The sequence below is a fragment of the Falco naumanni genome, chromosome 2, assembly GCF_017639655.2.
Source record: "Falco naumanni isolate bFalNau1 chromosome 2, bFalNau1.pat, whole genome shotgun sequence".
Classification (NCBI taxonomy): Eukaryota; Metazoa; Chordata; class Aves; order Falconiformes; family Falconidae; genus Falco; species Falco naumanni.
The window spans coordinates 56,768,155-56,786,516 of NC_054055.1; the positions used below are offsets into that span (position 1 = coordinate 56,768,155).

Here is an 18,362-nt window from a genome sequence, read left to right on the forward strand (position 1 = left end):
TGAGAGTTCGTCATAAAACATCAGCCGAGAAGCATATGCAATTATGTTACAAAGCTGACATAAATTAAAAACATCCCAAAATAATGGATGTTTTTGTTAGGGCCCTGGGTGCACCCCAGGCTTCAATTGCCCTTAGTCCCACAACAAGTTGCACCACAGTCATTCATTAACACATTACATACAGTATCCTCCTCTGTGCAAGTGCAAAATTTTGCTCACACCAGCTTCACAAAAGCCCTTGTTTTATCACTAGCCATCTCAGAAAAAACAGACTACATGGACTACTTTCCTAAATAGAATTTTTTTTCCTTTTGTCATTATAGGCAAAAGTTTAACTTCTTGGTAATTTTAAAGTACCCAGTCAAAGCCACATCCTGTATACGCTCATCAACTACTTCATTTAAGGAGGTGATTTATAAACAGCATTTTCCCCATTCCTCTTTAGCCTATTTGTCCATTACAGTACAAGCATCATCTGTTTACACTCAATGTCCAGTTATTTTTCAACAGTTGCACAGGAGAGTCTTTGTTTACTCAAATTCTTCCATAACAGTAGGATTTCGTCTCCCTGAGCAGCTTGGAAGCACTACTTCAACTACTAAGCTGCAAAGCAGCATGTATTTCTTTCTCTTTATTCACCTACTTTGGAGCTGGGGTTTTTGTGACATAAATGGGTTTCCTCACAGGACCTTTTGATTATAAATCCACATTGGTTATCCTCCATGGCTTACCTCAGGTGTCTACCTACTTCATTGTACTGTTCATTTCCCACTGCTCTCAGTTTGGAGGAGCACTGCTGGGATAGGATGTACAGACAGAAGGACACACACTGACAGTCTCCAGTGTTATTTTGCAATAACTCATAAATTTCACAACAGTTTGTATCATCATGTGATGATTTTTTAAAACAAAATCCTATCTCTATTTCAGATGCTTGCCCATCCTCTTCAGTAAGCTGCCTTTTCCCACTTACCCTTACTAAGGCAGTCATCTACAATTTATAAAGTAAACAGAGTAAGTTCTGGTACTTCTTCAGATACTTTTCAACTGGTGTTTTGGTTGCAACTTCCCTCCCCAGCTTACTGCGGCTTAAACAGTAGGAAAAAATAGGAATACAATGAAATTACTTCAAAGCAGTATTAACTCAGAAACGCCCTTCAGGCTTCCAGTTCCAATGCCAAACTGTATTAACCTTTGATACTTAGCTTCATCTCATCTTCCAAGCTGTTGCTTTTTCACAGCATAGTGTAAGCAGCTAAATTGCTGAATATCCACCTTCTGATGCTGACAGTAACTCAACTGGTATTTGATTGGATTTATTGCAGGCTACTTTCGTGCTGTTCATCTATCCTGCATCAGCCAGGTATGAAATACTTGCTTACTCTAACATTCTTCCTGATGTTGCAGATGGCAAGTAATACAAACAGGACAAGGGAAAGTGGGAGGAAGGGGCCAGGTGGGGCAAGGGGAAAGCATACTTTCTGCAAGGCCTGGAAGCAGGGAATGGAGGAGTGGCATCACCTGTACCCATGGCACTCCAAAGACTATCATTAAAATACTGATTTCAAACCCAGCATCCACATGCCAAGAAGAATATCCAAAATACCAAAGATCTGATGCACAGGTCTGAAGATTATGCCTTGTAACAATAAATTTCAGTACAAGCTATTTATTGAAGTAGGGCCTAAGTAATTACATAAAGCGAAGGGAAAAGCATCTTTTAACTTTGCAGAAGAGAACAGATCATCCAAACAAGCTTCTAATCTCAAGTTAGTTACTACTGAAAAAACTTAGTTGGAGTGGGCATTCAAAAAATGCATCTAAAAACTGTGTTATAGCTAACATATATGTTTAATAGAAAAAAGCAACCAACCAACAACAACAACAAAAAAGGCTCAAACCTTGAAACCAAAGTTATGCATAAACTCTAGTTGATCACAATGGTCTATGATTTCAATTTCCAAAAGAAAACGCAAATGCTGAAACCTAATGGTAGCAATTTCTGCATTAACTTCCTTTCTGACAGTAATGGAAATAGGAAGAATTAAAATCATCTCTGGAGTTCACGCTGGTATTCAAGTGGCTGGGGTCCAGGGATACAAAAAAAAAAAAAGAAAAAAGAAAAAAACGGTTGGTCTTGTTAACCTTCCACTCCCAAAATCTAATTGTATTATCTCTCTCCTCCACTCTACTTGAGGCCTTATAGAATTTTCTAGAAAGGGGGGGGGGAATTGATTTTTGGAAAAAAGAAAAACCAGCAGTACAGAATAATCCTAATTTTGAAGTTTTGCAGGAATTATGAGGGACATTTTCTCTCATCAATGCTACAACATACTTTACATATGGAATTCCAAAGGCAAACAGCCTCAGTGTTTCATTATACTGAGTTAATCTAATTGCATACCTGAGCACAGATATTTACTGTAAATAGCAAATGCTAACATTCTGATAGTTAACACACACTTGCCCTAGCCAATACAATCTATTTAGCACTCTTTAACCACATATTTTAACTTCACTAGGTCATAAACCATGATTATCAAATATTATTTTCTTCCACATAATACAGCTATCTTGCAATTAAACAAGCAAAACTTAAAAATGAATGCAGTATTCAAGAGACTTTTTCTGGTTTCAGCTGGGATAGAGTTAATTTTCATCTTAGTAGCTGGTGAAGTGCTGTGTTTTGGATTTGGTGTGAGAACAATGTTGATAGCACACTGATGGTTTTAGTTGTTGCTGGGTAAGTTTATACTGAGTCAAGGACCATTCAGTTTCTCAGGCCCTGCCAGCGAGAGGGGCTGGAGGGGCACGGGACATTGGAAGGGGACACAGCCAGGACAGGTGACCTGAACCAGCCAACGAGGTATGCCATACCATGGGACGGCATGCTGAGCATATAAACTGGGGGAAGAAGGGGAAAGGGGGGCACAACCCACATTAATGGTGTTTGTCTTCCGAAGTAACCGTTACGTGTGACGGAGCCCGGCTTCCCTGGGGATGGCTGAACACCCGCCTGCCCATGGGAAGCAGGGAATGAATTCCTTGTTTGCTTTGCTTGCATGCACAGCATTTGCTTTACCTATTAAACTGCTCTTATCTCAATCCCTGAATTTTACATTCCTTCCCAATTCTCCTCCCCATCCCTCTGGTTCGGGGGTGAATCAGCAGCTGCGTGGTGCTTTGTTGCCAGCTGGGGTTAAACCATGACAGTCCTTTTTGGCACCTAACATGGGGCACAAAAGGTTCGAGATAACAACAGATTTGATTGGAACGTACTAGTTTGAATTTATAGCTGTTATTTCTGTTTAGCTATTAAGGGGCAGGTTTCTGTGCTTGCTATAGGGCTTGCTTGCCTTACTGTATATTAGAGTCTACTGCTCATTAGTGGCTGCTTTTTGCTTTTGCTGCTTGCTGTACTGCTTATCATCTTACTGTTCTGTGCCCAGGAACATTTTGATAACAGCAATGGCGATGCGCTGGGGCTGGCAGGTGGCCAGGGCATCGCTGCTGTACTGGACAAGCTGGAACTCCAGCGTGAACTCGAGTCAAAGGGACTGTGACCTGTGGATAAGTCCGTGTGGGAGCAGGACACCCCAGAGTTCCTGTAGCCATGAATAAGTCCATGCACGAGCAGGTATATCTCAGAGTGTCTGTGGCCATGGTTATGTCTGTGCCGCAGCAGGTATGCCTCTGAAGGAATTGTGGCCCGAGGGCAGGTCCATGCTGCAGACTGTACACCTTGAAGTATCTGTGGCTCTGGTTAAGTCTATGCTACAGCAGGTACACTCTGAAGTGTCACTGGCTGTACGTGAGGTCATGATCAAAGCATGTGGCCATGGATAAGCCCACGACAGAGCAGGTACAACCCTGGAGGGACTGCAGCCAGGGTAAGGCCATGCTGGAGCTGATTACTTCTGAAGGGACTGTGGCTGTGGGTAGGGCCACACTGGAGCAGGTCTATGGTCATGGCCCATGGATAAGGCTGTGTTGGAACAGGTGCACCTTGAAGTGACTGTGGCTGTGGATGAGTCTGTGCCGCAGCAGGCATACCCCTGGAGAGACTGTGGATCATAGCTGTGGCTCCTCTTGGAGCAGGTACAACCACAAGGGACTGCAGTCTGTAGATAAGTTCAAGCTGGAGCAGGGACAAGGGGAGAAGTTCATTGCAATATTAAGCCCTATGGACTGGTCCAAAGGGACCAGGGGTGGAGATTGTAATGGATATACCCTTAAATTGTAACCCATGATTTGAGTTTCATGTTATAGGAATTACTAGAGCAGAAACCACCAGAACCATGGTAGGACAAGCCTTACAAGACGCAGTGCAAGCGCAGCAGCGACCCGAGCTGAGCTGGTTTTGGTGCCCAATGAACCCATGCAACACACCACCTTCTCTTCTGAGTGACCACCATAACAGACGGAGCCCAAAGCCATGGACTAAATGAACTCAATCGACATCTGTGGACATTTTGTAGACATTTTTACAGGGGTGGTCCACAGACTAGGGGAATGATACCTGTGAATTCTGTCAAAGGATGGGAAGGGTGGCTGTAGTGGAAAGTGTGTCATGACGTAAATGGTATGGAATAAGGGGTGTATACTGTCCTGGTTTCAGCTGGGATAGAGTTAATTTCTTTTTTAGTAGCTGGTGCAGTGCTGTGTTTTGGATTTGGTGTGAGAACAAGGTTGATAGCACACTGATGGGTTTAGTTGTTGCCAGGTAATGTTTATGCTAAGTGAAGGACTGTTCAGTTTCTCAGGCCCTGCCAGTGAGAGGGCTGGAGGGGCACGGGACATTGGGAGGGGACACCGCCAGGACAGGTGGCCTGAACCAGCCAACAAGGTATGCCATACCATGGGACTGCATGCTGAGCATATAAACTGGGGGAAGAAGGGGAAAGGGGGGCACAACCCACAGTAATGGTGTTTGTCTTCCGAAGTAACCGTTACGTGTGACGGAGCCCGGCTTCCCTGGGGATGGCTGAACACCTGCCTGCCCATCATGGGAAGCAGGGAATGAATTCCTTGTTTTGCTTTGCTTGCATGCACAGTATTTGCTTTACCTATTAAACTGCTCTTATCTCAACCCCTGAGTTTTACATTCCTTCCCGATTCTCCTCCCCATCCCTCTGGTTCGGGGGTGAATCAGCAGCTGTGTGGTGCTTTGTTGCCAGCTGGGGTTAAACCATGACAAGACTGAATGACTCAGATTTGACGACAGGATATTAAATATCTGATAAATGAACAAACAAGGCATGATCTTTTAAAAAAGTTGTAGGTATGATTTGTGGTCTTCTTTCAATCAGGAGGAAAAAAAAAAAGTAAGTGTGATTTCATTCTTTGGACATTGAAAATGAGTTTTCTGTTCATCCAAACTGAAGATGCTTACATATTTCTTTAGTTTCTTACAGTATGCAATCATCCAGCACCAATAGGTCAATAAAAGAAAAAATTAGCTACCTCAGAAATCTATACAGTGGCATCTGCTAGAAATCATCACTAATCTCAGGCATTGCCAGTGGGAATTCACAAGGTATCAGGCAAGATCCCAGGCAAACCACACAGCCTGATGCTGCTTGATATTTTCATTTGTTACCTGCCTCACAGACAAATCTATTCACTGACATTGTAAGGAACACAGATCAGTTTTAACAGTGGCACTGATGGACTCCAGCTGGAACTTCCAAGAAAGGTGATGAATTCTTTCCCTAACCTCTTTCAGTGCAAGTCAAGATACACTTTTGAAGACAGCCAAGTTACAGGACTAAAATGCAGGTGACACTTAGGCTTACTCAGAAGTCCAACTAAATCAGTCAGTGGTTCTTCCAATTCTAAGCTATGCAGTGAGAGAGAAGGAAGAAGTTAAGTAAAGCACGTCGTTATTTACACTGCTACAAAAGAGGTACGTGACATGATTGCATTTGGCCAAACAGCTACATTTTGGCAGTCATCACTGAAAAACTCACCCAGTCAGTTCACACATAAATCCAAAGGTAAATATTTGTATTTTTTTACTCTTCTCCCACTACACTCCAAGTTACAGCTGTGAAGAAGACAGGGGTTTTGTCATTTTCCCTAAAGCACGTGCTTAGTAAGCCAAGAACAATGCTGTCAGACACCAACAGGTAATGACAAACCAATAGTTTGTTCCTTGGAATCGTAACTGTGCAGATGCCTTGGAGCAAGTTTTCAGTTTGTGTTTTAACATTGTTATTGTAATGGCAGTTGCCACACATCGAGTGATGATGTAAAAAGGCATCCAGCCTAGGATGCTGACAGCATCCAGTGCTTCAAAGGAGCTGAGAATTTGTCATAGTCACAATGAGTCTGTTACAGATAAGTAATCACTATTATAATTTAAAATAATTTATACATGTATGAAATTTAGTAGGACTTCAATTTCTTTTACTTCTCTGAACAGAAACACGGAATACCCTTTTCCAGGGTGTTCCAGCCTGCCCTCCTCACATTATTCATGGGCCAAGAGTTACCCAGTCTTTAAAATATTTAATCATAGCCCATGTTTTGTAACTTTCCACTGTAATAGATTCAATGTCTGAACAAGAGACTGTGTAAAAATTCAACTGCTGTATAACTAGAACATCTTTGATAAATAAAGGGAGAAAATGCTACAAGCAAATAAAAATATACCTGCTACTTAATGAACATGCAAGCTTAAAGATGGGTTAATAGTTAGAAAAGATAAACACTCTTACTGTGTATAGTGATTAATTTAATAATACCCACCCACCCTCCATAGCAGGAAAAAAGATGAGAACAGCACTTTTCACTAACTGCATAAAGCATGGAGTGTAAGGCTTTTTAAACTCAAAACACTTCCTATGACAGAATAGCTGTTCAAATATGAAAAACATTGGAATAAATTATCTCTTTCTTGGAGAGATCTAAAACCAAAACCAAATCCTATCCACCCTTCAAAGCCCTCATTCTCACCAGCAAGTTGAGCCACTCTTAAAATAAAAAAAAACAACCAACCAAAAAAAACCCAAACAAACCAAAAAACCCCCCAAAAACCAAAAACCATCCCAACAAAACATAGATGAAGCAAATCAGAAATATACCTGAGCACTGCTAACTCTGTAACTGACCTACCAGCCAGAGCTTAAACAAGTTCGGTGAGCATGGGAGCTTGTGATTCTAAAGATCAGTAGTTACAGTAACATCTGGAACATCCAGAACAACAATTTGGGCTTTGATAATCCTGTGTTCATACAGATAATTCAGTGAGAGATACGGAAAACAAGAGTATTTTGCAACTGCCCTGATCTTCATACTTCTGTCACAAACAGTTTTTTTATCCTTCTAACATCCAGACTAACATTACACAAGGGATGCATTATAATAACAATATTCACACACAATCCAGATGCTCCTCTTTCCCATGAATGTACTAGTAAGAGTTTAATGTTCATCAAGCTCATACTTGTCAAAGTCACATCCCAAAAGCAAGAAGACAAGCTTTGAACAATAGAAGAATGTGTCTTCAGCCTACACACTCATTACCTTAGTTTTATAATTCAATGAAACATGACTTCTTTTCTCCTGTGAGTCTGATCCTGTTTCTGCTGGCATTAATTTTAGCTTTGCTTCTGCACCACTAGCAACAAATGAGAGGGTGCTTCCTTACAACAGCAAAATTGCACTTTTGCAGCAAAATATAAAATGAAAACAAAAAGGACTCTTGCCTAGCTGCCTGCAATGCCCTACTTTCTGACCTCACCAGCATATAAAGAAGCAGTCAACACCTCAGATATGGAGAGCAAGCAGGCACACTTCAGTAACCGCGTGGTAGCGGTTACCACTACTCCCAGGACAGACCTCCTCATGCACTCTTTTTTGAGTTCTCCAGCTGAAAACATCTCAGAACATCCTGTGTGAGACAGCAGTTAAAATGAAGCGATGCCAAAGCAGTACTCACACAGCTGTCTGACAGATGCTATACACTTTTTAGAGAGGTAGAACAATTCTTAAAACTACCCTTAAAAGTTAGCTTTATAGCTAATGAAAGCTGTTTTAATACTACCTTGGTTTTATGGAAAAGAGTATTAACCTGCAGAAAAGTGACAGCCCCTGCTTACTCAAGCCACTGCAGTCATCATTTCAGCTGCAATTTTCACTTAGAAAATACTAATACTAGTAAATAACAAGTATATACTGGTATGTTTCATTATGACATGCAGCACAGGTAACAGAAGAGACTTTAAAAGGGTAATTCCAGTGCTGTGAATTATGCTGTTACAGAAGCCTGAGAAAAAGTACATTGGGCAACCTCTAAAGCTTTTCATACCCCACTAAACCCTTTTTCAAAGTACAAGCCCTACAGTTGTGCACTACCATCTGACTATAAAGCATGAAGTCCCAATCAATCTCTGGACTTTCAGCAGTTCTGTCATCCCACAAGCACAGCCTGCCACCTACTTATTCTTCCCTTTGCACAGTGAGAACCTACAAATGTGTTTGGGCTAAAAGAAACCTTTCAAGTGCTTGTCTAAGACTTGGGAAATTTAAAGTGCTTTGTGGTTGCTGTTTAACATTTCACTGCAATACATGGAGATCGATACAAAAGGCCTAAAGAAAGGACAATGCGAGCAGTCAGAAAACTAGCTAGGAGCACTGCACACTTCCTTTTTTATGTCTAACTAGGTTGTTTTTGGCAGAACTACCAGTAACACCACAAGATCCCGGCAAGGGAAAGGGAACAGACCAGAAGCAGCCCTGGAATGCTATGTGGTTCATCCAATTCTGTATGGATTTCCTAGCAATGCTGTTCCCAACACGGGTACCCCTGGTGTCAAAGAAGAAATTACAAGTTAAAACGCTGAACACAGGGAGTTCTGCACAAGCATACGACCTCCTTTTTTTTATTTTTTCTTCTTCCTCCCTTTCCTTCCTTTCTTTTTTGCACTGAGTACCCCTGAGGAAAATCCTTGACTGAAAATTTCTTTAGCTAAAATTTGTCAGGGCTTTTAAAATCCCCCTACCTTCCAAAAGGAATTTCTGCACCTGCTCAGAGTAGCTTATAGGATCAAAGAGATTTTTACTTGTGTTCCAGAGACTTCCAAAAAAAGAGCCTCACCTGCCATGCCCTCTCTTCCTTCCCCCTCCCTCCTCCACCACATAACACGGCATGTGTGCCCTGGCTCAGGCTACAGTAGGTGAAGCAGGAGTCAGCGCTACCCCTCAGAACTGCTCTCTTCCAAAGGGCACCTGCAAAGATAGACAAGCTCAACGCTCTCCCACGGCACTTCGCAGATCTTCTCCTATTGACATTTCAAAGCAACTAAACTGTAGCTGTAGGTCCTCACTGCTCTGAATGATTCTATCTAGCCACTCCAAGGTCCCCACTAATAAAAAAAGCAAGTACTAACTTTGGACTAGTTGTCGTTTGGTCCCATAAAAGTCTGTGGCAGCACCGTAACACCCCCAGCCTTCATAACACCCCCAGCCTTCGCTGTGTGATATCCTAAGCGCCCCGAGAGCCAAGGCAGCCCGACTGCAGCTGACGCGTTGAGGAGAGCAGGCAGGCTGTGCAGCCCAGCCATTCCCTCCTCACACGGGGAAACTCCCACGCAGAGTACAGTTCAGAAACCGCCTCATTCACGAAGGGGAAAGCCCCGCGCCGACAGCGAGATTAGCAAGCCTCGCCGAGATGAGCAACACCTGGCCGCGATCCGTTATGCAAGCGGGGAAGCAGAACAATGCCAGGGAGCAGCCCGGCACCCGGTCCTGGGCCACAAGGCAGAGGACGCTCCCGCCCTCCCCTCCCCGCAGCTACCGAGGAAATCCAACCCGCGCTCGCAGGGGGCGGCGGCGCCGTGCTGAGGGCTGCCCTGCCGAGGCGGCCAGGCCCCCGGCCGCGCTTGTGCCCAGACCGCGGCGGGGATTAGCGCCCGGCGCGGGCCGCCGGCTTCACCTCAGGAGACCCCGCCACGCCACGCTCCCCGCAGCCACCTGCGGGCGAGGGGCTGCCGGCCGGCAGGGCTGCCCCGGCGGGCCCGCTGGGACGGGCGGCAGGTCGGGGCCGAGCCGCGGCTGCAGAGTCACCGCCGGCAGCCGACAGAGGAGCGCGGGCTGCGCCGGCCGCCGCCTCCCATCCCCCCCGGCCGTCGCTGTGGCGCCCGGACCCCCACGGGAGCGCGCTGAAGTGCAACCCGGCCGGCCCTTAGCCAGGGCTCAGCATCCCCCCACTGCCGGCTGGGCCGAGCGGCCAAGGGAGGCGAGGCGAGGGGCGCTAAGCCCCGGCGCAGCGCCTTCCCCGCCGGCGGGCGCTCCGGAGCCGCACCTCGCCGCGCCGGCTGCCCTCCGCCCTGCCCTCGCCCGAGCGCTCACCAGAAGAAGAGCCGGGAGCAGAGGTTGGCATCCCGCAGCGGGTTGGGCTTCTCCTCGCGGGGCACCGCTTCCATGCCGCCCGCCGCACCGCGCCAACCCGCCCGGCGGCGGCGAGGGCGCAGGACCAGAGGCGACTTCCCACCGCGGCCGCCGCCGCTTTGCCGCCGGCCGGCGCTGTTTCCGGGAAAGCCGGCACCCCCCGCCTCGTCCCTCCCTCCCGCCGGAGGACGCCTCCTGCCGGCTCGCTCCCCCGCGGCGCCCGCCCCGGCGCGGCGGCTGAGGCGCCGGGCAGCCCCGGAGGCCGCGCGGGGGCGGCCCCCCCCCCCTCAGCCGCCCCGCGGCGCTGCCGCTCCTCCCCCGGCGGGGCCGAGGCCGCCCCGCGGCGCTGCCAAACGCCGCGCGGTAGGGAGCCGGCGCCGCCGCCCCGCTCGCAGCGCCACGGGCGGCCGCTGGTCACCTCAGGACGGGCCGGGCCTCCGGCCGGCGTGGGCCACCGCCGGACCGCGGGGGCTCTGCGCTTCTGTCCCCGGTTCCTCGTCAGTGTGTGCCCGTTGCTGATGAAAAGCATCTCCACGGCGCCTGCAGCGCTCCCACGCACCCTCTCGGACAGAAAAACACATCGCGAGTCAGGGCCGAGCCCAGCGTAACGGGACCGAACCCTCCCAGAAAGGCCTGCTGCCACCTCTGCTTCCCAGGTGTGACAGGTATTTCGATCAAAAAAATAAAAATAAAAAATTGACTCCTTGTTGTCCAGCAACGTTTAGGAGAGTTTGGTGGTACAAAGTACCTATTTAATTCCAGGAGATGGTGCACCACAGAAATCCTTGAAGCAATTCTCAAAAGTTCAGCACATGACCATCATACTCCTCTCCAGACCCATCACTGTGGCCTGCTCAGGGAGTATGACCAAAACAAGTACAGGAAACTGGAAGAGACCGAAGAAAATAGGAATGTGGGGAATGTACCTGAAGTATTACCCTCCACAAAAAAGTAACTGGCAGAATGGGTCCCTGCCATGCTGTTATTTCTCTGCAGTCTCAGAATCACAGCATGATTGAGGTTGGTTGGAAGGGACCTCTGGAGGTCAAGTTATTCAACCCGCCTGCTGAAGCAGGACAGTCTAGAGGCAGTTGTTCAGGACCATGTCCAGACAGCTTTTAAAGATCTCCAAGGTCTCCACAACCTCCCTGGGCAACCTGTGCCAGTGCTCGATCACCCTCACCATGAAAACACGTTTCCTGATGTTCAGAGGGAACCTCCTGTGTTTCAGGTTGTTCTCACTGACTCTGATCCTGTCACTGGGTTTCACTGAGAAGAGCCTGGCTTCGTCCTCTTTGCACCCACTGTACGCTCTGATAAGATCCCCTTGACCCTCCTGCAGGCTGAGCAGTCCCACCTTCCTCAGCCTTTCCTCATAGGAGAGCTACTCCATCCCTTCACCATTTTCATGGCCCTTTGCTGGATTCTCTCCAGTATGTCCATGTCTCTCTTGTACTGGGGAGCCCAGAACTGGACACACACAGTACTCCACATGTGGCCTCAGTGCTGAGTAGAGGGGAAAAATCACACCCCTCAACCTGCTGGTAACACTCCTCCTAATGCAGCCCAGTATACCATTAGCCCTTGTACACTGCTGGCTCATGTTCAGCTTGGTGTCCACCAGGACCCCCAAGCCCTTTTCTGCCAAGTTGCTTTCCAGCTGGGTGGCCCCATCTGTACTGGTGCCTGGAGTTGATCCTCCTGAGGTGCAAGACTTGATGCTTCCCGGTTTTGAACTTCATGAGTTTCCCGCCAGATCATTTCTCCACCCTGTTGAGGTCCCTCTGGGTGGCAGTACGACCCTCTGGTGTATCAGCCTCTCCTCACAGTTCTCAACAACCTCTCCTCATCAGCAGACTTGCTGAGAGTACCCTCTGCCCCATCATTGAGATAATTTATGAAGATGTCAGACAGTTTAGGACCCAGTGTTGACCCCTGATATACACCGCTAGTTACTGACTTCCAACCAGACTTCATACAACTAATCAGCCCTGATCGAGACTCCTTCCCACTCCAGCTGAGCCAGCTGCAAGATAGGCACCATTCTTATGTTCTGTGTACTCATCTCATGTCCCCAGCAGCAACCAGCCCTATATAATCCCACTAAAATGCCTTGCCAGTGTTTAACAGGGCTGGCATCTGACTTTCATTATAGGCATCAGAGTTTACACCGTGTTGAGATAAAGGAAGAATAGGGTATTGGCTATACTGTATTACTGAAGAAACAGCATCACTTCGTGCTTGCAAGAATGTCATAATAATCCTAAATCAAACAAATCAAGCTTAAGCTTGTTGTCAGTGAGCACTGATGGGGCTGGCAACAGCATGCACTGCTTGAGCGTAGACGATGTGCCACAGAATTTTGCAAGCAATAAGTAGTACATTTGTCAACAACTGTCTGTAGATCCTTCCAGATTAAAACTAGGAAATAAACTTACGGAAATGGTGCAGTAGTTTGAAAGGACAGGCTTTAATGAAAGTAGTGTTTATGTATTCCAGAGCCTGAATAAGTAATTTAAAACATATCCTAAAACCTATGAAGAAAAGCTCTGCCCATTAGCAAAATCTGGCAGGTTTAGATTTCTGTGAAGCAAATTTGTCTAACTAGGTACTCATAAGAGAATTAAACGGTATCGCAGCCCAGTGCAAGTCCCAAAATGTGTATAAAGTTTGGGTCAGGCAGTGGGAGGAAGGAAGATGTAAATCTTAAAACTCGCTTCATTTCATGAAGCATTACCTTTGTGATATAGATGTGCAATGAAGGATTATCCAATCATTTCTTAGTTTGGGCAAGGAAGTAGGATACTGATCATGAACAAGTAATTTCTTTAAAAATACAGTTAAAAGGATTAAAGTAACTTTTTCTGATATTGTTGTAATGGTAGGAAAAGGACAAAGAACAAACCTCAAGAAACATATTTTTCCTTTGCCAGCCTTATCAGTGACAAATGTTGACACTACTTAATTTTAAAATAAATACTGATGTTTACTTCTAAGTCCAAAACACTCTAGAAAGTATTGGAGAAGGGAAAACTGAAAATGAAAACAAAATTGAACCAAAAAAATAATATCTTGAAAGCCAAATTAATCCCTAACTCTGTCAAGTGTGCAAGTAGCCATTAGAAATTGATGCAGTAATAAAGAACTGTGAAGCAATTAGTGATAGGGATGCTCAGGAAAATCTGAGCTTGCACATGGAGAGGAAAGGGAAGGGAAAACAGCACAGTAAAGAAAATAATAACCTTCTTTCTGGTTTAGGGGGAAAGGAAAGCAACTACCAATTCATCCATTTAATATTTTGTACGGCAACAGTATGTTCGCAACATGGAAAGAGAAATATATATATACAAACTAATCAAAGTGCCACTTAGTAAATGTAATATGGATAGCAGTCTAGCAAAGCCAACTACTCAAATAGGGTAACGGCCAAATTAAGCCAGTGGCATCTAAATTAAACCCATTATGCATATATGTTGTGCTAGGGAAATCAATTTGATGATCACAGAGGATGTCAAAAACATGCAAACACACAAGATTCCCTATTTATTCAGTGTACAAGAAAGACAATAGTCACTAAATAAGCATGTGTGGCCTTAAGCCTTCTTTGCTGTACTCCGTTATCCTTCTGAATACAGTCAGCCTGACAAGATTCTTCATGTGCATTTTCTAGGGCACTTACCACTAGAGTATGAGGAGTTCACAAACATCTGCTCTTCTCAAAACCCTTAGAAGATAACTGGGAACTTTCAGCTGATTTCCAGATGATGAATAAAAGCACGTGGCCCTTAAGGTGAAAATCAGCCACTGATCCCAATTATGCAATAGGATCCTAAAGCTTAGTCTTTCAGAGGATGTAGCACTATAACCTTTCCCTTTCAGGCAAGCAGCCATTGATTTCAGAGCTGAACAGTTTCTCTATATCATACTCCAGGGCCTCAAGACAGTTACCTAGAAAACCAAGATGACATATGCATGAGAATGTCTGAAAAGTCTGGATAAAAGATTTGCTGAGCTCTATGTGGTGGCTCTGAGGCAGTTCTAGGCACAAAATCAGATTCAAAGCTGTTTGAAAGGCATCAGAGGGAGTAGTTTCTTGAAGACAAGCTATGATAGAGAATGCGAGGGCTTTACGACAGTACATTGTTTGATGTTTTTGATTGAAGCCAGGCAGAAAGGCAGACCTTATGCCTGCCTGACAAACCAAACAGGCAGCCTTGTTTCCCACCATGCCACAGGCAAGAAAGCAGGCTTTTCTGCTGGCTGTGAGCCCAGCTTGTCACTATCCGGTGGCCTGACTCATCATCTTGCTGACGTATCCACTGGAGAACAGTTTCTCATCCTTCTGCAATATGGACATATTGGCCTGTTCTTGTTCAGCTGCAGAACAGAAATGTCAATGCTGCGAACCAAGCTGTAAGTAATTTTGCTATTTCAATCTGGTCATCAGTATGTAATAACAACAGTCTTCCTCAGATACAACTCCTATTTCTTCTCATCACCCCACTAGCCATCTCTATTTTCCCCATATCTTTCTCTACCTCCCCATATCAATTCTCTACATGCCATAGTTTCTTATCTATATTAAATGACTTATTCATTCTCCTGAAATTATGGTGCAATTCAGGTGCCTAACCATTTCAAGGCGCCTTCATTCTAGACATGGTAGGGTATTCCACTCAGCCACAAGTTACCAGTCCAGAAGGTTTCAGGTCTTTCATTAACTGTGTCATATCCACCTGTCCCATGCTGATGTCTCTGGTGCCTTAAAAGTGGCAGTAGGCACCTATGTTTAAACAACTGAATTTTTGTTGTTTACCTTTACCATCTTCACTACTGAAGCAGCCTGGGTTTTAAGCCACAGTATTCTCCATCTTTGGCCACTGTATTAAGGTTCTTTTGGCCGATATTATTCTTCCTAATTATATGAATGGAAATTAAAATTTTCATTCACATTTTTCTATATAAATGTCACGTACATACATATATGGACACACAATATTTCTGTTAACTTTCGTAGTTTAGTTCTTTTGATGTTTGGATGCCCACTTACTTGCTTTACACAAAACTAGGTAAAAATTGTTTATCCATAGCGAATAGTTTCTATTGACTATCTGCTAAGATAAGATTCACACCAGTTACTTTCTATTAAATCAAATATTTGATGCAATAGAGAAGTATCAGAAAAGGTTGCACTAAAAGTTAAAATTGACAAAATTGACACACCTACCCACCTGTTCAGTTGCCCCTAACAACTTAATCTTTGTGCTTCATGCACAGATACTTAGAAACTGATATTTCTGTAGGATGATTTGGATGAGCTTGCAGCAGGCCTTCAGCAGCAGCTCCCTGTGCTATTAGTTAAAACAGCCATTCTTGCGTATTTACAGTATTTCTGTCCTGAGCTACAATAGCACTCTCTTCTCCACTGCTAAGCAGCTAAGAGATTATTTCACTATTCTAGCCTCACCAGGTAATCGACATTAAACTTCCTGCTTCTGTTCATTACAGTTTCAAGTCTTCCACTTCTTAATCCACATTTCTAATATTGATAATACAGCTTCTGAAGAACAAAGCCTTTCTTTAAATTCTCTATCAAACAATATGTTGCAGAAAATCTTGCACTTTATTTGCTTTATTCCTATCCTGGTCTCTTGCTTTTCTAGCTTAACACTAGTTCCCAAAGCCCAGGATAATCTCCAAGCAACAGTGAATTACAGTAACAGAAAAAATAAATTGAACTAGTTACAGGGCAAGAGTGAGTTAGGAAACATAAAATAAACTTCTGGAAGTATTGTGCAGGCTGTGACTGATGGCCTAGGGAAATAAAGACTTCCCATCCCTGACCAGATGTTTAAAAACCAGAGTAGATTAATCTCTGTCATGATGTTTGCTCAACATAGTCCATCTAGTGCAAGGGTAGGAAGTGGATTAGCCGACCTCCTGGCATCCATGTTTTCTGTGAATGCCAGTGTCCATGGACTGATTTAACTAGGCAAGACTGACAAGGTGATGCCATGACTTCCACACAACCAAGGGGGAAATTATTTTTTTAAACTTCTTTTCAGAGCCTGGAGGTGAATGTTAGATGTCTCCACTTCCATTCACGTAGGTCATTTTTTTTTTTTTTAAACCTCTTCTCGGAGCGTGGAGGTGAATGCTAGACGTCCACTTCCATTCATGTAAGTTTGGTTCCAGTGATACTGGGCCCCTGCTGTACATATGAGGATCTTAAGCATAAGAGTTTTGTCTTGATTTTCTAAAACAACATTTAGGGCATACAACACTAAAAAATGTAGAATTCAAGTGGCTTTGGTAAGAAAGCTCCGTTTTCAAAATTGACTAAGAAGACATGTAACAATCTACCAACAAACAACATTCTTCTACTCCAGCTGGTAAAACCTGTGCTTCTTTCAAAGCTTTTCTTGATTACAGCATTCTCTTTCATTTTCTACATTTATTTACATGAACATGGTCTCCATTGTATGATCTCTTTCATTTGATGTCAACCTAAATAGGCAAGAGTGAAAGACATCAAAAGTGGGAGCATGGAAGTTCTCCCTTGCCTAAGGAGTTAAAGAAGGAAGGAAAAAACAGATGGTGAGCACTCACCCATTTATAAGCCACTCAGCAAATCAGCAGGTCCACCATTATGGCCCAGATGTTTCTGGTTGCTCTTGAACCCACTCTGCTTGCATGTCGCAATCAGAAAAATAGACTTTGTACAGATGGTCAAACAAAATTGCTTTTCTTCCCAGAAGAATTGCTTTCCCTCTGGTAATAACACAAATAATCAATAAGGTCCAGAAGAAAAGGCACATAAGTCACTTTTCAGAATGAAACATCACCATCAAAATCATCTGGATCCTGATTGTATTTCATTTGGCATTACCAGACTTAAGTTCAAGAAAGTTATTTTTAGTCAGAAATAGCAAGGGGACAGAAGACAGCACAAATAAATTCATAAGTTATTACATAGATCTGACTTTTTTCCTCCTGTAACATAAAGGAGAGGATGGTTTACTCATTTTTCAATACTTTACTGGAAAGCTAGTGACAGATGGAAAGGGGAAAAGGCAATTCTGTCCTAACAGAAATAAGCTAAGGCCAGTAGAGCCATCTTCAAAACATGTCACATCTGACCTGGATATGAGGCACCTACTATCAAGTATAGACAGTCAAATCAGAACACAAACAACGTCAAATGACTGCAAACACAGTTCTCTCAACGTTGGCCAACGCAGTCTGTCAACACTACTATTACTTGGCCTTCCTTAGCTCTTGGCTGCTTCACCAGGGTCTAGCACATATATATGTCATATATCATATATCTAGCACCTTTTCTGGGGCACCCACAGTTTGAGAAGAAACAGAAGTTTTTCTGACACTTCTGGACACAGCTTTCAGCAGACCACCAGTTACCTGCCAGTGCAAAGCTCCCAAAAGGCAATGTTTTTTGTTCCTACATCCTCGGCCTACATATCCTCCTCACCCAACCGAACGCCACTGGGCAAGGCTCTTCTTCCTTTCTTTCTTGGCAGTCTGACACCTGTCTGAGGTGTTGCAGGCAAGGGTGGACTACATACCAAGAATATAGGAAGCTTTTTCTGAATCACATGCATTTTGTGAGTCAGAGTTTTATACTAAAATGTTTGTAATGCAATTATTGTACTATATTTATGCTAAATCCTTTATTTATTTGGTTTAGTTTAAAATGGTAGATTTAAGCTCAAACTCTACATATTGTTTAGTCTGGAAAAAAGGAAGCTCAGGGAAGACCTTACCTCTCTCTAGAACTACCTGTAAGAAGGCTGTAGTGAGGTGGGTGTTGGTCTCTTCTCCCAAGTAACAAGTGATAGGATGAGAGGAAACAGCCTCAGGTTGCACCAGAGGAGGTTTAGATTGGGTATTAAGAAAAATTTCTTCATAGAAAGGGTTGTCAAGCATCGGGACAGGCTGCCCAGGGTAGTGGT

General features: G+C 44.5%; 1 protein-coding gene across 1 annotated transcript in view; it reads right to left on the reverse strand.

Moving 5' to 3' along the window:
* The window catches only part of ABCC4 (ATP binding cassette subfamily C member 4), a 159,538-nt gene extending 148,998 nt beyond the window's left edge, over positions 1-10,540 (reverse strand). The window contains exon 1 of the mRNA XM_040584392.1: positions 10,354-10,540. Coding sequence (XP_040440326.1) covers positions 10,354-10,427 — 74 coding nt within the window. The 5' untranslated portion in view covers positions 10,428-10,540. The remainder of the gene's footprint in view (positions 1-10,353) is intronic.
* Between the last annotated feature and the right edge of the window lie 7,822 nt (positions 10,541-18,362).